Source organism: Pyricularia pennisetigena, chromosome 3 (genome assembly GCF_004337985.1).
Source record: "Pyricularia pennisetigena strain Br36 chromosome 3, whole genome shotgun sequence".
Lineage (NCBI taxonomy): Eukaryota > Fungi > Ascomycota > Sordariomycetes > Magnaporthales > Pyriculariaceae > Pyricularia > Pyricularia pennisetigena.
In genome coordinates, this window is record NC_043742.1 from 2,721,923 (window position 1) to 2,739,791 (window position 17,869).

General features: G+C 57.5%; 4 protein-coding genes across 4 annotated transcripts; 2 read left to right on the forward strand and 2 right to left on the reverse strand.

The window, feature by feature from the left end:
- Window positions 1-3,663: 3,663 nt before the first annotated feature.
- Window positions 3,664-6,013, forward strand: PpBr36_02597 (uncharacterized protein; the record flags this gene model as incomplete). The annotated part of the gene is made up of 7 exons (XM_029889776.1): window positions 3,664-3,909; window positions 4,014-4,092; window positions 4,181-4,262; window positions 4,330-4,479; window positions 4,556-4,671; window positions 4,761-5,488; window positions 5,588-6,013. The coding sequence occupies 7 exons, from the start codon at window positions 3,664-3,666 to the stop codon at window positions 6,011-6,013; spliced, it is 1,827 nt and encodes a 608-aa protein (XP_029752815.1).
- Window positions 6,014-6,625: 612 nt separating this feature from the next.
- On the reverse strand, window positions 6,626-14,574 carry PpBr36_02598 (uncharacterized protein; the record flags this gene model as incomplete). Its single annotated transcript, XM_029889777.1, has 2 exons — window positions 6,626-14,250; window positions 14,397-14,574. 2 exons carry the CDS (start codon window positions 14,572-14,574, stop codon window positions 6,626-6,628), a joined length of 7,803 nt encoding a protein of 2,600 aa, XP_029752820.1.
- PpBr36_02599 (uncharacterized protein) lies at window positions 6,666-9,559 on the forward strand (the record flags this gene model as incomplete). The annotated part of the gene is given in 5 exon segments (XM_029889778.1): window positions 6,666-6,680; window positions 6,692-8,019; window positions 8,060-8,266; window positions 8,335-8,641; window positions 8,723-9,559. The coding sequence occupies 5 exon segments, from the start codon at window positions 6,666-6,668 to the stop codon at window positions 9,557-9,559; spliced, it is 2,694 nt and encodes an 897-aa protein (XP_029752821.1).
- Window positions 14,575-16,850: 2,276 nt separating the features above from the next.
- PpBr36_02600 (uncharacterized protein) lies at window positions 16,851-17,069 on the reverse strand (the record flags this gene model as incomplete). Its single annotated transcript, XM_029889779.1, has 1 exon — window positions 16,851-17,069. A coding segment is annotated over one exon (219 nt), but the record flags the coding sequence as incomplete, so codon positions are not given.
- Window positions 17,070-17,869: the final 800 nt, after the last annotated feature.

Genomic DNA, 17,869 nt, shown 5'->3' on the forward strand with positions numbered 1-17,869 from the left:
AAGGTCAAAGTAGGTTCGAAGGGTAGGGGAGGATTTGGGGGGGTTTTTAAAATAGAAATATGCTGTGCCGCGCTAATCGAGCAACCGTAACCACCCCCTCCTCCTCCTCCTCCTCCTCCTCCTCCTCCTCCACAAAGCAGCTGGGGAACCGGGAATTTCGGGTCGTTGTTTGTTCTTGGCCTTCCCCTGATTACATGGGATGCGGGCGTATTCGTTGCGTGCGCCTTAGCGTCTGCTGTGCGCTATGACTAAGTTCACGAGGAGCTGGCGATGCGGCTGATGCCCGCTAAGGACTTTGAAGTGGATATTTTTTTTGCAGGTACTGTAGCCGTTGGGCGGGTTTGATTCCAGTCGTTTTGTTCAATCGGTACCATATGTCCCCGCGCCGAAGCAGCGTTCTGACGTCACGACGCGTTGGGTTCAGCTTCTGGATTTGATTTCATTCGCGATGCCAAGTACACGACATTCAACCCACATACACGTACAGGCGAAAAGCGAAAAAGAAAAAAAAAAGCATCTTACAGGATTATGCATGTTCTGCAACAACACAGCTTGTGGACACACTAACTGTCATCCGATTTCCTTTTGACGTCCAACCACCCATTTGATTCATTGATTGCAAGAGACCTTTACAAATCTTCCCGCCGGCGTGGGATGACCAGGTACTTGGCTGCCTGCAGAAAGTAAGCGTTAATCTGCATGTGGAAGTCCAACAAACAAGGATGTACAGTCCCTCCAGTAAGACGAGATTGGCTCAGAGAAGTCTGCGGCACACCGCTCACATCAGAGCTAAACCATCACGTAAAAGAAAAAGCAATAGAGTGACAGAAGAAACACGAATCAGGCATAACTTATGAGCGGAAAAAGAGAGAGAGTGTGTGTGTGTGATGTGTGTGAAAAAAAAAGGGAACCCAGAATCAAAAAAAGCAAACATATACATTTTGGTCACAGATCAAGACTGAATTTGTCTACTTTGGCCATACATCACCAGCCCGCGCTTCAGCCGCCTTGGCCGCGCGCACCCATTCCCCGTTTCCCATTCCCACCGGCTGTCCCGGGCTCCGCATTGGTTGTTTGAAAACACGGGATGTTGGTGTGTGCTGACCACCAGCTTGGCTGCCTAGACCAAGAAAGAATTATTGAAAGTTCTTTCGGCGATTTGGGCGGCCGAAAAGAGGTTCCCCCTCTACTAGTACAGTCCGGGCAATTGATCATTGTGCATCACTGGAATATCAACGGTGCACCAACACATGCGCGAGCTCAGCAGAAACACACAAACAGACAAAAAAAAAAAAAGTTGAAATCATTTGCTTTTCTAAATTCTTATCTGCATCTTACTGCGTCTTATAGAGAGAGATCTTCACCAAGCATTTTTCATAAGTGAAATTCCTTGACACCGCCATTCTGTCGTCCCTCCCTTGATCGACAGGGCTCTTTTCGATCGAAAATCGCGTTGGAAAAGAATGTTACATTGCCCTGCCATCAAGGCCAAGGATGGGAATTTAACCTTCCCGTGACGGTCCCACAAAGATACGACACCAATTCTGTCCCAAGAACATGGGGGAGCAGATCCCTTCCCGATCTTGAAACTCTCGTGCTGGGGTGGCGTGATTCTCGTACGGACCCAGACTTTTGTATCTTGAACCTCAGCTCGTCGCATCGGATCTTTCGGTCTTGTTCGCTGCTCTGTCGGTTCGACCCGGGTCAATTTGTTTCCCGCACGGGAACAAAGTACAAAGGTGCTCTTGGTCGTGGTAGCGAAATTTCACTAGCGCTTCCGCTCCCTTGGCACCTGGCACCCTTCCCACGTGTGAGTGTGGCTCTTTGGGTTGTGATAAGCCACCATCGACGACGAATAGAAGGGGTCTTCTGACCTGACGCCATATTTNNGCCTTTGACGAACCAGGTTCCAGAACACACACCCGGTGTTCCTATCAATATTGCCATTCATTTCCGTAGGGCTCACCGGTATTGGCTTGCATTCGTGGGAGGAAACCATGGAAGCCAACGACTGGTCCTGCCGCCGTGGCTTACATGAGGCTTACCATCAACCATCCCCAGTCGAGCCGCGCCCGCCAGCGACTTGATCTTTTTGTCACGTGGCTCAGGTCTGACAACGTCCTTTTGCCCGCAGTACAAAGGTACTGCTGAGGCAACACAAAGGAGCTGTTCACGGCGCGAAGAAAAATGCATCTACCCTCGTATTTCGACTCGTGGTTGCGTTACAACTCTCAAGCCACCTTCCAGGCACGGTACCTGCTGCACGTCATCTGTCATCAAGCCACTGGGCACTTCAGCTGCGTCCCTGGCAGCCCTGCTCCCAGGTACTTGCCTTCCTTGCACCTGTTCGTGAGCCGCCCCAGTCGCATCTCGACGAACTCCATACCCATCTTGCATCCGCGAGCTCCTGAAGCTGTCCACATGAGTTTCTTGACTCATTGTGTCGCAGCCTATTGTTTTTTTTTCCAACCCCCACCCCCCCTTTCCTAGCCTGTTCGGAAATACTTGGGTAGTTTTTGTTCTTACATCCTTTACGTCCTTTTGTCACTGTCTATCAACCTTGGTGGCTTTTCATTACTGCGTCCTTGCGACCGGGCCTGTTTGACTCCCTGAGATGGAGGACCTTGGCCATCAGGATCATCAGGGACAGTTCAAGGAGATTTAGCCTTCACAACAGCCCGCCACCCCCGGTTCGCAGACCGCTCTGGACTTGGCGTGTCCCTATCGACCTGGCCGGTTAGGGCTTACAGGCTGCCGCGGAAATGAATGAGATATTTCTATTGTCCTGCAGCAGCATCCATAGGAACTCGTCGATGTCGAACGAAAAAAAAAAGAAGAAAAAAAAAACATTGCTGGCCTGCCTGAAGCACACCGCTTGCAAAAATAGACAGCCCTAGATGCAGCTCCTGAACCCAACACTGCATGACACTATCGAGCGGCTTCATAGGCGAGCTCTTGCCGAGCCGAGCCGACACTTCGCTTTTTATCTTGGTTCCTACGGACATTTTTTATTGTTTTTGACACTCAGGATTTGCTGACGGACAGTTTCTTCCGCCTCGTGTGGAAGCCTAGTTGTTCGAAAGGGTTGGCAGTTAATATCGCCGTTCGAACATGTTCGCGCAGTCTTCTAAGCTTCATCATCACCGGCGTTACCTTGGTCGAGTTTTCCAGAATCGTGATCCCACCACCAAAGTACCCTCTACACCATCTCTGAGGGCCCCATCAAGTTCCAGCTCTTGGATGATTTCTCGTGTTATTCGTTCCGGGATGAGGGAAATATTGTTTTTTTTTTTTTTTGTGATCACGAAAGCATGGGCCAGGCTATGCACCCCCGGACAGGCAGACATTTTCAATATTTTCCCAAAGGGGAAAGGCAATCGCGTCCTCGTCGACGACGACCTGACCGTCGTCAGGGCGGCACAGCCCCTGAGCTGACCGGAGAGGTCTCCAAACATTGCCGAGCGGCGATAGCTTCAGGGATATATAAAGAAGTCTTTTCATCCTCCTCGTCGCTGCCCATCTTCTCCATGTCTCAGCCTCCCCCAAGCCTCTTCTTGACTTCTCAAGTCAGCAGCCTTCTTCTCCGGTCTCATCGACTAGACGGCTACCTACATTCGCTCGGCAAGGGATCTTGATCTCGCCTCTCTTTTCCATCTTGTCACCATGAAGGTCACCAGCTTCTTCAAGGGACTGGGGATGTTTGTCGGCCTGGCGGCCGCGGCTCCCCATTCTTCCAACTCGGATCAGAGCCTCGGACTGTTCCCTCGTGAGCCCGGCGTCTCGCCGGCTTTTGACCTGTCCAAGCGCCAGTCCTGCCACACTCCCACTAACAGGGCCTGCTGGTCGCCTGGATTTGACATCAACACCGACTATGAGGACAAGATCCCCGACACTGGGGTTACGCGCCAGGTAAGACTTGTTTCCGGGGGGTTTTTTTTTTTTTTTTTTTTTTTTTGAGCAAAAATTTCTGGTCTTCCCAAGTGGCAACAGACTCTAACCGTCGTCATGTTTAGTACACTTTGACCCTCACGGAGGAGTGGAACTGGCTGGGACCTGATGGTCAGCGCAAGGAAGTGGCTATGCTCATCAACGGTATGTTTGCTCCTGTTTGTCATGTCACACGTGATCTCACAGTGAGACCTTCCCAGACCCAGGACTAAACTAACACGCGTGAACATAGGCGGCTACCCCGGCCCCACCATCCGTGCCTCCTGGGGCGACTGGATTGAGGTTACCGTCGTGAACAACCTCCAGATCAACGGGTAAGCGACACACAGTAGTACAGGACAAGCTCTGCAAATTTTCTGCGCGTTGGCATGCGACTAACAGCGACGACTCTAGGACTTCTTTCCACTGGCATGGAATTCGCATGCTGAACAACTGTGTCAACGACGGCGCCAACGGAATCACCGAATGCCCCATCGCCCCCAACAAGTCCCGCAAGTACCGATTCCGTGCCCAGCAGTATGGCACCTCTTGGTATGTACATAGTCTTACGCAGTCACGTATACTATGCTGCTTCACCATGGGTGGTTGGTTGCTGACGAAAAAGCAGGTACCACTCTCACTTCTCCGGGCAGTACGCCAACGGTGTCGTGGGCCACATTTTGATTGACGGCCCTGCTTCTACGCCGTACGAGGAGGATCTTGGTATTCTTAGCATCACCGACTGTGAGTCTTTGATCCCATTTCCACATGGAGCATCATCCGAGAGATTTTTGCGCCAGGAATATTGTCTCTAACCATTGTGGCTTGTGTAGGGTACTACAAGGGGGCCGACCGCATCCAGTACGAGCTGATCCCATCACCTGGCAGGGCTCCTCCCAGCGACAACGTCCTGTTCAACGGCAAGGGCATCAGCCCTCCCGGACGTCCCGCTGGCGGCAGCTACCAGCGCACGGTGCTGAAGCCTGGCAGACGGCACCGCCTTCGCATCGTCAACCCGTCGGTCGACAACGTCTTCAAGGTCCGGCTTGTCGACCACCCGTTCACCGTGATTCAGACCGACTTTGTGCCCGTGCAGGCCTTCACGACCAACGAGCTCCTGGTCGGCATCGGCCAGAGGTACGACGTGACCATCGAGGCAAATCAGTCGGCCGGCAACTACTGGTTCAACGTCTCGGTCGCCTGCGGCGGCGCCACCAACGCCATCGCCCCGGCCTCCATCTTCCAGTACGAGGGGGCTTCTTCGACGGCGCTGCCCACCAAGCCCGGCCCGGCCCTCGACACCACGTGCCTGGACATCATCAACTTCTCGCCCGTCGTGCGCAAGGACTTCCCCGAGGCCGTCTTCCGCGCCAGCTCCGACAACACCCTCAACACGGCCGTCACCACCAAGAACTGGGAAGGCGTCCAGCGCGTCTACTGGACCGTCAACAACGTCGACATGAACATCACCTGGGACGAGCCGACGCTCGAGTACGTGGCCAAGGGCAACACCAACATCCCGCAGCGCTACAATCTTTTCCGCGTGCCCCGCGGCAACGAGGTAAGCTTCAGTCATCATAAACAAAACAAAACAAAACTGGGTGTCAGCATTTTTGCCCTCCCCAAGCACATCCAGCTAACAAACCCTTGCAAAATCTAGTGGAGCGTTTGGATCATCAACAACCCGATCCCGGCGCCGCACCCCATGCACCTGCACGGGCACGACTTCTACGTCCTGGGCCGGTCCGCCAACATGGCGTCGCCCACGGCCTTCGACGCCGCCCGCGACACGGCCAGCCTGACGTGGACCAACCCGACGCGCCGCGACGTGACCATGCTTCCCGGCAACGGCTGGCTGGCCGTGGCGTTCCGCACCGACAACCCCGGCGCGTGGCTGTTCCACTGCCACATCGCGTGGCACGTCGCGCAGGGCCTGAGCGTCCAGTTCCTCGAGCGCGTCGACGAGATCCCCGCCACCGTCAACCTGGCCGAGCTCGAGCCCACCTGCAGGGACTGGACCGCCTACTACGAGAGCAGCCCCAACAAGCAGCACGACTCTGGTCTGAGGACCGGCGGTGGCAACTAGACTGCTCCGCGCCGTTTGGGGGGGTTGTTGAAGGTGTGATGGCTGGGTGGGCGGGTGGTGAATGGCCTGCAGCTTTGATGCGCTGAATCATTTTCTGACGCGGTTCTGCTTCTTTCACTTCGTGGGGGGTATCTGTTTGTATATCTATCGACAACATACGATTGGTCTGTATCCCTTTTGTTTGATACTAGTACATAACTGCAGTTTCTTTTATATTGCAATCTCATCTCGTTTCTATCTTGTGCTCGTCCGCTGTAGGCCAAATGCTTTGAGGATAAGCATTATCTCTGAGTCAATGGAGTAAATTATACGGTGGCCTCCCGTATTCTGCTGTTGGTACTTTAGTATCTATTTTCTTTTTTTTTTTTTTTTTTTTTTTTTTTTTTTGTTTTTTTGGACGTCATAGAATATCAGATACCGCAGTTAATACAGCGCCGAGGGTCAAACATTAAAAATCTATTAATTCAAATGCAATCTGCTCTCCTGTTTGCCTATTCAATCAGGGTCTCATATCGTTAAATCTCTCGCTCGCACCTGTTCACTACCACACTGGCGTGCCCTTCTCCAATTTCAGCTGTTTACTTTTAACCATTCACAAAAGCATAATCTCAATCATGCTTCAAGCAGCTTCCCAGCAATCAGCTCGGACAACATGGTCAAGGTCGTAGTCGACGCCAGCATGGTCAAGTACGGCACGTTGACCTTGACCTGCTGGTAGATCCAGCCCCTGAACTCGGCCGCCAACATGCTGTCGACACCGACGTCGCTCAGTGGGCGCAAAAGATCCAACCTGTCCCGCGGGACCAGGACCAGGTTGGAAAACTTGTCCGCGATCAGCTCCAACGCCTGCGCGGCGACCTCCCCGACAGCGCCCGCGGCCACCGCGCGCGCCAGTCCCGCCGGCAGGCCTCCGCCGCTGGCAGACGTACCGCCGCCGCCTACGCCGGCGCCTCCACCTCCAGACTCGTTCTCGTCGGCGGCGAGCGCGGCGGCCAGGAGGCTCGCGCGCGGGTCGCCCAGCACCGGGCTGGACACGTCGAAGCCCTGGGCGCGCAGCTCGCGCACGCCAATGGGCTCGAGGCCCGTGAGGGTGTGGGCGAGCGCGTGGTCGGTGGCGCCCCAGGCCGACAAGGAAGCGCCCCGGCCACCCGCTGCCGACCTCCACAGGGAGATGTCGATCATGTTCAGCATCTCGTCCTCGCCGATGGCCTGGATGCCCTTGCGCAGCAGCATGGCCTCGATCTCGGGGTTCTCGTGCAGGTAGCCGACCTCGGAGATCATGCCGAGCCCGACCGAGGTGGCGGGCAGACCCAGGGCGCGACGGTAGCGGGCAAACACGTCGAGGAAGTAGTTGGCGGCGCAGTAGTTGCTCTCGGTGGCGGTGCCGACGCTGCCGGACACGGACGACGTCACGAGGAAGAAGTCGAGGGCGGCGTCGCGGCCGCGCAGCGCGGCGTGCAGGTTCAGCGACCCCCGGACCTTGGGCGCCAGGCCCTTGCGCCAGTACGCGGCCGGCATGGCCGTGAAGAGCGCCTCGTCCAGGCCCATGGCCGCCTGCACGACGCCGCCGATGGGGCCCGCGGCTGCCGAGGCGGCCACGGCGCGCTCCACGTCCGCCGCGTCGGCCACGTCGCCGCGCACCACCGTGACGCTGCCGCCGCTCAGCTCCAGGTCCTGCACCAGCCGCGCCGCCGCCTCGCGGTCCGTGCCGCTGCGCCCGAGGAACACGAACCTGCGCGCCCCGCGCGACAGCATCCACCGCGACATGCTCCGCCCCAGCCCGCCCAGGCAGCCCACCAGGAGGTAGCTCTTGTCCGGGCTGAAGACGGTGTGGTAGCTGGCCGCCGCCACGCGCACGGGGGAGCTGTCGCCGAACGAGACCGACACCACGCCTCGACCGACCGGGGGGCTGGTGTTCTTGGCGCCGGTGGCGGCGAGGGCGCGGAACGCATCGGCCAGGTTGCCCACGTCAAAAAGGCGCGGCCGGATGCCCGGCAGACCTTGAAGTTGGCCTTGACGCCAGAGCGACAAGACGCCATCCAACAGCTGCCCGCCGCGTGTTGTGGAGGGCGACGAGGGCGACGAGGGCGAGGCCGTGAACAGCGTGCTGACGTCAAATGTCGACAGGGCAACGTTCCTCCGCAGGATGGCAGGATCGGTGGCCACGAGCTCGCCTAGCACCGTGCCGCGCCCGACGTGGACGATGCGGGCGTTGTCGGCACAAACGGCCGCGACGTTGGAAACTGGCCAACGGTCCGCGCAGAAGTTTGCAACCACGTGCACCGGTCCGTGGCGGCTGACCACATCGGACCCAAACACAGCCTCGTCGCCGGCCTTGACCAGCATGACTTGTGGCTCGGGCAGTCCGAGGTCGTCACTTATCGAGGAGCGTTGTTCTTGTCTCGTCGCGTCATCGTCGCCGTCATCGTCAACCACCACAACGGCAAGGACGTTGGCCCCGAGGGCCCGGGCGATGTGCACGGCGGCAGGGCCAGATATATCGCGGCCCTGGGCGTCGGCGTCGCGGTAGCAGACGAGCAGAGTCTCGCCCGGTTGGAGGCGGGCACGGTCGCGCAGCGCGTGCAGGGCGGTGCACGCGGGCACTGGGATGCTGGCCATGGTGGCAGGGTCTTCGCCGTCGCTCAGGCGGCGGCACGACGACGCCGGGATGCGCTCCACGGTGGCGCAGAGGCCTGGCGCCATGGCTAGGACGTGGTCGTCGACGACCAGGCTGTCCACGGCGGATCCGACACGGATGATCCTGCCCACATACTGCGAGGTCACGGCCTGGGGTTGCGTGTCGCCGTCGCCGTCCCACATCTCGCCTGTCATGGCGCGGAGGTCCCGGGCGTGAAGGCCCACAGCCAATATCCTGACCTGGACCTCGTGCTCGTTGAGATCGTCGTCGATGCCTTTGTGTGCGATATCTCGGGTAAAAACAAAAGCATCCGACATGCTGGCCGCCACAGGCCCGTTCAAGCTCAGGCGGCAGGGGTGAGCCTCGCCCAGCCTCATCTGGAGCGTCTCGGCGGCGTTGGGCTGCCTCTGCCGGAACGTCGAGTTCATGGAATCGTCGGGCACGAACCGGCTGACCTGCAGAGCGCCACCTGCCGTGCCGTCTTGCACAAACTCAAAGTCGGGCTCCGGGTCGTCGAGCAGCGCCTGCTTCGCTACGCCGACGACCTGCTTCGCGATGGTCTGGGCCGCCACAGACTCGCCGTCGACGCCGACGACAAAGAACCGCAGGGACGGCTGCTCCATCATGAGGGCGCGCGACAGCCCAAAGACCACGGCCTGCTCCGGCCGCGTGCCGTCGGCCAGGCCACCGCCCGTCACCCAGATCAGGTTGCTGCAGTTGTCAGTGAGGGTCTTGATCTGGGCAAAGTCACCGTCTTGGACGTCGGCGAGGAGGGCGTCTTGGAGCTCCACGGTGGCGATGACGGTGGCGTGGGCGGCCGCCAGCTCCGGTGTCACCTTGTCGAGGGTCACGCGCACGGCGGGTTTCTTGGTCAGCTCGGCGATGTGGAGAGCGAGCTCGCCGTTTAGCTCGTGGCCTGGGTTTCTCTCCACGATGAGCACTTCTCGGTGTGTAGGCTCCTGCTTCTTGCCAGGGGGGATACGCCTGGCCAAAACGACCTCCAACATCTCGGTCTCATGGCTCTGCTGGGCTTCCATGGACGAAAACCCCAGAGACGATAACTTGGCCGTGATGGAGCCGCGGGATGGTAGACCACTCCAGATAACTGTGCCCTTGTTTTCGTCGACCAGGGATGAGTGCAAGGTCAAGTCATCCGAAGAAGAAGATGCCGCAGCCGACGTGTCCAAGATGACCAGTACGTCAAAGATGGACGGGGGAGCAGAGCTAGCAGCATCATCGGCACTCCCGTTGGCTGCTGGGTCACCCTCTGCAGACAGGTCTTGAAACTGCACAGCCCCATCCTCATCGGCGCTTCGCTTCCACAAGGACAGGCAGCGCCGGAAAGCAGTCCCGACCCCGAGGAGCTCGCGCAGGTGGCTCACGGCCTTCTCATCATGCGAAGAGCTGGCCAGAAGAACGTGGAGCGTCGGCCGCTTGTGCACCACCAGGTCAAGCACGCCACCGGCAAGCCTGGCCGCTCCCAGCAGTCCACTGCCGCCGTCTCCCTTACCGTCTCCCTTGCCATCGGTCCCCTGGAACCGCGACAGGTAGGCGCTCAAGGCGGCCGCGCCGTGCTCAACACCGACGTCGGCGAGCCTATCCACGTCTGGCTTCCACGCCACGTGCAGCATAGGGTGACGCTCATACCTGTCCGCTGACCCAGCGCTCCCGGCCGCGCCGCTGCTGTACGGCACCATGCGGCAGCCCGAGATGCGCAATACGAGATCCTCGCCCTCGTACAGCTGTGAATCGACACTAATGGCACCGAGTCCTGCCGCTTTGCAGATGGTGCGGATGCTACCCTGTCGGGCAGGCGCATCGGAAGCCTCGTGACCCGACCGAGACGGGCCTGGCGCCAGCGACCTGTCGAGCATGCGCAACTCCATATCCTCGATGTAGACGGGGACCTTTGCGGTAAAGTCGCGCACGACGCCTCGGGTGCAGGCGATGGGGCCGGACTGGAACAGCGCGTCGATGGCGATGGGGTGCAGGGCGTAAGCCGACTCGCCGCCGAGGCCCGGGGCGAGGGAGGTCCGGGCCAGCAGGTGCATCTGCCCTCGGCGGCGGTGGGTTTCGATCCCGGAGAGGGACTGCAGCGGCCCGCTGAAGTTGAGGCCCTCCTGCACGAACTTCCTGTACCAGGTGCGCGGGGCGCTCGGCTCCATGGCGTCGGCGTCGACGGGGAGTGGTGGAGGTGACGATTCGGGCGGTTTGGTTCCGCCGGGCGACGTCCCTTCGTCTTGCGTGATTCTGACCAGCCCATGGGCGTGCCGCGTCGACTCGCCTGCGACGAAGGAGCTGACGATGAACTTGTACCAGCCTGAAGACGCCGCCGCCGCCGCCGCAGCCGCCGCCGTCGCCGTCTTGGGAGCTGTTGCGGGCTGCAGCGTCGTAAAGACCTCGATGCCCGCCTGCTGGTCATCTGGTACCATGAGCGCCTTTTCCACATGGACGTGACGCAGACCAAACCTACACCGCGGCAGCCCCTGCTCGTGCTTCTCCAAGTCGACGCCCGCCGTCTGGCAGACGGCCTCGATGGCCATGGCTAGGTACCCGGCAGCAGGCAGCACGGTCGTGGTGTCGAGCTTGTGGCCGACCAGCCAGGCGACGTCGGCGGCGCGCAGCAGGTTCCGCCACTGGCGCGTGATGCCGTCGCCGCCGAGGACGCGGGAGCCCAGCAGGTCGTGGCGGGGGTGGGTGCGGTTCCGCCACTCGACGCTGGAGCGCGGCTCGTTGAAGCCTGCGCCGCCGTCGTAGTCCCACACGTGCTTGGGCAGGTCCGTCAGCACCCGGGGCTGCCGCGCCGCTGCAGAGAGTAGTAGCAAGCCTGGCTTGGTTGGCGGGAAGCGCGACGGAAGGTGATTGTTACTGCTGTTGTCATTGACGGCACCAAAGGATATAGAGTGTCCGTGTAGAAACAGCTCGCCGGCCAGGGTCAGCATGGTCGTGGTCGAGTTCTTGCCGCGCAGCAGGGCCGAGTTGTAAGGTGTCTTGGCCGGATCGATGCCGACCTTGGTGCGGGTCTGCCTGATGGGCATCTCCAGGGCCGAGTGCGGACCTATCTCCACCAGATGAACCGGCTTGCCCGGCGACAGGAGCTTCTCGACGACCTGGGCGAAAAGCACGGGCGACTCGAGGTTGGCACGCCAGTAGGACGGCTCAGCCGTGGGCATCTCGTCGCCAACGACCTGGCCCGTCACTGACGAGATCCACCGTGCCGGCGACGTACTCTTCTGCGCCTCCTCGTCGTCCAAGTCGTTCCTCACTGCAGCCGAAGCCAACGCCTCGACGACGAGGTCCTCGTATAAACCCCCAACGGCGGCCATGTGATGCGAATGGTACGCCCGGCCGTCCGTCTTGAGCAGGCGCGCAAACACACCGCGACCGTCCAGGACGGCCTTGTAAGCCTCGACGCCGTCGGTGTCGCCGCTGATGGTGACGCTCTCGGGCGAGTTGACGCAGGCGACGCGGATCTTGCCCGTCAGGCCCAGAGCCGACACGTCCGCGTCCGCCTCGTCCTGCGACAGCCCGGCCGCCATCATGGCGCCGACCGAGGTGGCGCGCTCCACGGCGTAGCCACGATAGTAGGCCACGGCGATGGCCTGCCGGGCCGTGAGCCTGCCGGCCGCGTAGGCGGCGGCGATCTCGCCCGACGAGTGGCCGACGACGAGCTCGGGCGCGACGCCCCACCCGCGCAGCAGGCGCACCAGCGCGAGCTGCACGGCCGTGCAGACCGGCTGGCTGCGGGACGCGAGGTTGATGGAGCTGGACTCGGGCGGCTCCAGCAGCGCGCCGCGCAGCGTCCACGTCGGCGCCTGCGGCAGCAGCTGCAGCGTCGAGTCCAACATCTGCACCGTCCGCCGGAAGCTGGGGAACTCGTCCATCAGCTCCCGGCCCATCCCTGCCCACTGGGCGCCCTGGCCCGTGAAGACGAACGCGAGTGCATGTTTGCCGTACGTCCGCCCGGCGATTCGCCTGTACAGTTTGTCTGCGGTCTTGTCCTCGTCGCTGGCTACGACGACGTCTCGTGACAGCGAGCCTGGTCCCACGATCCAGAACCCCCGCGAGGAGAGGTGCGATCGCCGCACGCCGAGTGTGTACGCCAGGTCTGACGCCTCCAGGCTGCTCCCGCTGGCCGTCTTGGCGGCGACGTAGCTGGCAAGGTCGGCGGCTTTTCGTTCGAGCGACGACGCACTCTTGGCGGAGACGGGTATGAGCAGAGCCGTCCTCGCGGCGCCGGTCGTGCTGGCCAGCCGAGCAGCAGCAGCCGCAGCAGCAGCAGCACCACGCTCGCGGTAGCCCCGAGGGACATGCGCGTCGGCAGACTCGAGGATGCAGTGGGCGTTGGCACCTCCGTAGCCAAACGAGTTCACTCCAGCGCGGCGGAGTGCCCTCCTCGTCGGCTGCCCGGCGCCCGTTTCTTTCTGCGGCCAGTCCGTGTTCTCGGTGACGATGCGCATGTTCCACTCGTCAAGCTTGAGCTTGGGGTTGAGCGAGCCGATGCCGATGGTGGGCGGGATCCGTCCGCACTCCAGCGCCATGGCCACCTTGAGCAGACTGGAGATGCCGCTGGCCGCCTCGCTGTGTCCGAGGTTCGTCTTGACAGACCCGATCAGCAGTGGCCGCGACGCGGGCTGCCGCCGAAACACACGCGAGAGCGCCTCGACCTCGATGGGGTCGCCGACCGCCGTCCCGGTGCCATGGCACTCGACGTAGTCCGTGTCGTCGTACCCCAGACCGGCAAGCGCATAGGCTTTACGGATCACGGCCTCCTGGCCATCGGCGCTGGGGAGCGTGATGCCGTTGGTCTTGCCGTTGCTGTTGACGGCCGTGCTCCGGATGACGCTCCTGATGGGGTCGTTGTCGCGGACGGCGTCGCTCAGCCGCTTGACCAGCAGGACGCCGATGCCGTCGGCGCGGCCGTACCCGTCCGCAGACGCGTCAAAGGTGTGGCAGGTCGACGTGCCCGACAGGACGCCGGCCTTCATGGTGGCGAGCTGCTGCTCGGGCGACTGGATGAGGTTGGCGCCCGCCACCACGGCCGCGTCGCATTCCCCCTGCCACAGCGCCGAGCAGGCCGCGTGCAGGCAGTAGAGCGACGACGAGCACGCCGTGTCTATGACGAAGCTGGGGCCCTTGAGGTTGAAGACGTGGCTGATGCGGTTGGCCAGGATGGTCGTCCCGGACCCGGTCGCCGTGTATCGGTGCGTGTACTCGGGGTCTTTGAGCTGCATCGTGATGAAGTCGGTGACGAAATTGCCCACGTAGCAGCCCACGTTGGCCCCCGACATGGCTTCGAGCGAAAGCCCGGCCGCCTCAAAGGCTTCAAACGTCACCTCGAGCAGCTTCCTCTGTTGGGGGTCCATGTACATGGCTTCGAGGTGGTTGATGCCAAACATGGAGTTGTCAAACCCCCGCACGTCCTCCTGGATGAAGTAGCCGCCCGAAGTGTTCATGCTGCCGGGACGGTCCCCGTTGGGGTGGTAGAAGGCGTCCATGTTGTATCTGTCGGCTGGCAGTCGGCCCTGCGCTGACCTGCCGGCCTCCAAGAGATCCCACAGCTTGGAGGGCGTCGATGCACCGCCGGGCAGACGGCAGCCTGAGTGGGAGCAGGAATGTCAGCAGGGTTCACGTATCCAAAGCCAGATCTTGACTCTTGCGTGCCTGGAATGGTGAAGCGAAACAAAAAAAAAAAAAAAACTTTTGTATCATGGCCACACATCGGCTTGTCAGGATCAAACATACCCATTCCAATGATGGCGATAGGCTCTGGGCCCTGCGGTGCCGGGTTGAGTAGCTCCGGGCCATCGGTGTCCGACGTCAAGGCCGTTTCAGTGCCGCTGAGCTCAGGGCTCGGGCTTGATGGAGGCCCGCATCTGCATGGGGCCGCATCCTCCGAGTCTCCCAGGAAGATAGGGGACATGGTTGTGGCAAAGGCGGTAACGTTGGGCTCCACATCTCCGACCCCCCTAAAGTCCGGCCCCCTTGAAAAATGTAACGACGAAATACCCCTTTTATAAACCGATTTAAATGTAAACCTATCAACGCACAATAATACAATCATTGTCAGGCTCTCCCGGTTCGCTAACCTCTTCTCCATCGTTCAAATCCTCTAAACAGTCCCTATTATTTTCCTGTGCTTCATAAACGTTTTTTTTGCTGACCAAAAGCTCGTTGGGATCCGGAATTACCCTTTTCCTTTTGACCGGCCGTACCGCCTCCAATTTTGCTTTTAACAAACTGATTTTTTGCTGAGCTTCAGCCAATAAGATATCCTTGGTTTCGAAGCTTTTTTGGACTTTTGCAAACAAAAGCCGTGAAGTGGCGTTACTTTTTTCGGACCGGGAAATTTCCTGTAGTTGAAGTCGAATATCTCGGGTCGTTTTAGGGGTTTTCCAAATAAGTAAAGATTGGTCGTTAATTTTTTGGTTTGGGCTTTCCGGTGTTTTATCCCTTTGGAAGCCGTTATTTCTACCTTTTTCGACGTTGGCGTTGCTATTTTCTAATAAAAACGGGTTTAAAAGTGGTTTTGCCAAGTTCACCGGCCATAACCCCGTCGTACGCCAACCAGATTGAATGGTTTTTGCTATAAATGCTTTTGATCTGGCTTTTCGATAGCAAAGTAGAAAGTTTCGTTTCCCAACAACCGTTGAACAGCAAAACTGGTTTACAAATCCCAGGTGACGTCGATAAGCTTCCTTTAACGGCCCAAAAACCGATAAATCCAACGGTTGAAGAACGTGCGACGAATGAGGAGGTAAATATAAAAGCTGAATATTATTTTGGAGGCAAACAAGCATAAACTCGTCGCTGACGTGTGATCCGTGGCCGTCGAGAACTAATAAACGCTTTTCAGGAGTTAAAGGTTGGGTATTTGGAATAAACACCTTTTTTAACCATTCGATACCTGTTTCATTATTTGTCCACCCGTTTTCTGTTGCATGAAATTGCCAGGTATCGAAAGGACTTAAATCAGCTGGAAACCATTGTTGCTGTACGTTTTTCCCCTTAAATATAACGAGGGGAGGTATAACAGCCCCCGTAGCTGATACACATTCGATTATGCTCGTCCAACCCCGCGTTCCAGGCTCTTTTCGCTGTAATGGCCGGATTTTATTACGCCCTAACACCAGGCCATTAGATCCTTTGCCTTCCATTATACCTGTTTCGTCCATATTCCAACGGTTGGCCGGTTTTATAGTATCGATAACGGGATTTTTCAAATAGGACCACCAAGATTTAATTACCTCGGTTGTAGCCCCATTAACCCGGGCATTTTCTATTCGCCGGGGCCTTTGGGTTTTCAAAATTGGATATCGGGCTATAAAACGGCTAACCCAATGTTTCCCAAGGCTTTTTCTTTCTCCGGCGGCCTGAAGAATTCGTTCCGCAAAATAGCGTAGTTCTTGATGCGTTGGCGGAAGGCCTAACGCGGCCTGCGCAAGTACCCAATCTGCCAAATAGGTCTCCTGCTCCTGTGAAAGCCTTTGACAAAATCTTTTCGCTTGTTGAATTGACTGGGCCCCCTTTAAACGATCGTGAAGGGTACTCCGAGGAATACCCCATTTTTGCGAGGTTTTGTGAACTGATTTGCCATTTCTTATGTCAGAAATGGCAGCAAGAAGCTGATTTTCAGTGTACTGTTTCATTGGAAAGTTTGGAGCAAGAATCTTCAAAATGCAAGTTCTAAAGTGAAAAGTTCGTCTAGATATTTATAAAATAAAACAAAGGGTTGACGTGGCTGAGTAGATATTTTTAGGGGCCGGACTTTAGGGGGGTCGGAGATGTGGAGCCCAACGTTATGGGTTGAGGGGGTATCAGGGGGCCTGATGGGGCCTGATGAATTCAAGCTGGGTAAATCGTTTGACATACGCTGAGCGTAATCATAAAATCAACTTTTTCTCAGCGACGATAATATTTTCCCTGTAATGTTTTGGTCTGAAAAAAAAAGTCTCAAGCTCAGAGAGGTTACTGACGGTGGGATTATTGTATGCCGGACTGAAATCTCGAGGCACACACCACTTCCTGTCAGACTGAGGGTCTAGATGAGCACGTAAAATCAACCTGTACCAGTATACCTCTTTATATATTGCTCTTGATCTAGTCCAGTCCAGTGTGTATATCGAACCGTCTACTTGTGATGTCTACTTATGATATTGCCCACGGCATCGTATGCCGTATACACTAACATATCCACGGCTAGGCCTTCCATGAAAGGTCCAGGGAAGAGTACCCAGCATCTACATCATTCATGGTTCTGACTGTGTTTCCTTTTCCCCGCCTTTGCTGGAAAGATGCCGTCATGGTCGAGCCGGCATCCTCACCGTAGCCAAGCTTCCGAGACTTTCCGGCCGCCAACCGGCGATCATGGCCTGGAACGTCGGAAAGGCTGACACATTGCCACGAAGCCTGTGAATTAGATACCTTTTCTGCCTATCTCTTGCATTATTATTTGTGAGAAAAAATATGTAAACATGAGAGGGGGTGTAAGTGTATATATCCACGTAGTGGTTAGGGGGTTTGGACATGGACCGACACAACAGGGCAACATGTGCTACCAAGCAAGGTCCCAAGACTCACAATCAAACACAAGAAAGATGTTTCCGGAAGAGGAAGGCAACGGGTCTATGCAGCTGCAGTCTGTTTTGTCATGTTACGTTATGATAATGCAAGTCAGAGAACGCCGCCGGCCTACGCCAGCTGGCTTCAGACCCAACCAGATTGAACGCTGCAAACTACTTTTTGTGCGTATGCATCCAATGATAGTGCTTGCCGAGTATCTGGCCATGGTGTCATGATAAAAATGAGTATTGATACAGCATTTGCACACAAAGCAGGATGCAGCTAAGAAAAGGAGCAACAAGAGCCGAGCCGTCTGATTTGAAACGATACGGGTGGCGCAATCAAGACCAGTGTGACGCTGGTTCTTCTTTTTAATTTCCTATCTTTGATTTTCTTTTTGTCAACTTGGACCTATGCAAAGAATCACATCATGACCGTTGGCCATTTCTGAACAAAATCAAGTCGAGGGTTGTCCGGTGAATATCTACTCTAAACAAATGGCTTAAACTGGCCCTATCTGGCTAGTTACTCCTAATTCCAGCCTGCTTAGAGCCTTATCATAGAAAGGCAATTTCCTAGCCGGACCTGCGTAAAATTCAAAGTAGGATCCATGATGGACAAGAGTTACAATTTGCGTAAGCTGGCATGGCATTGAA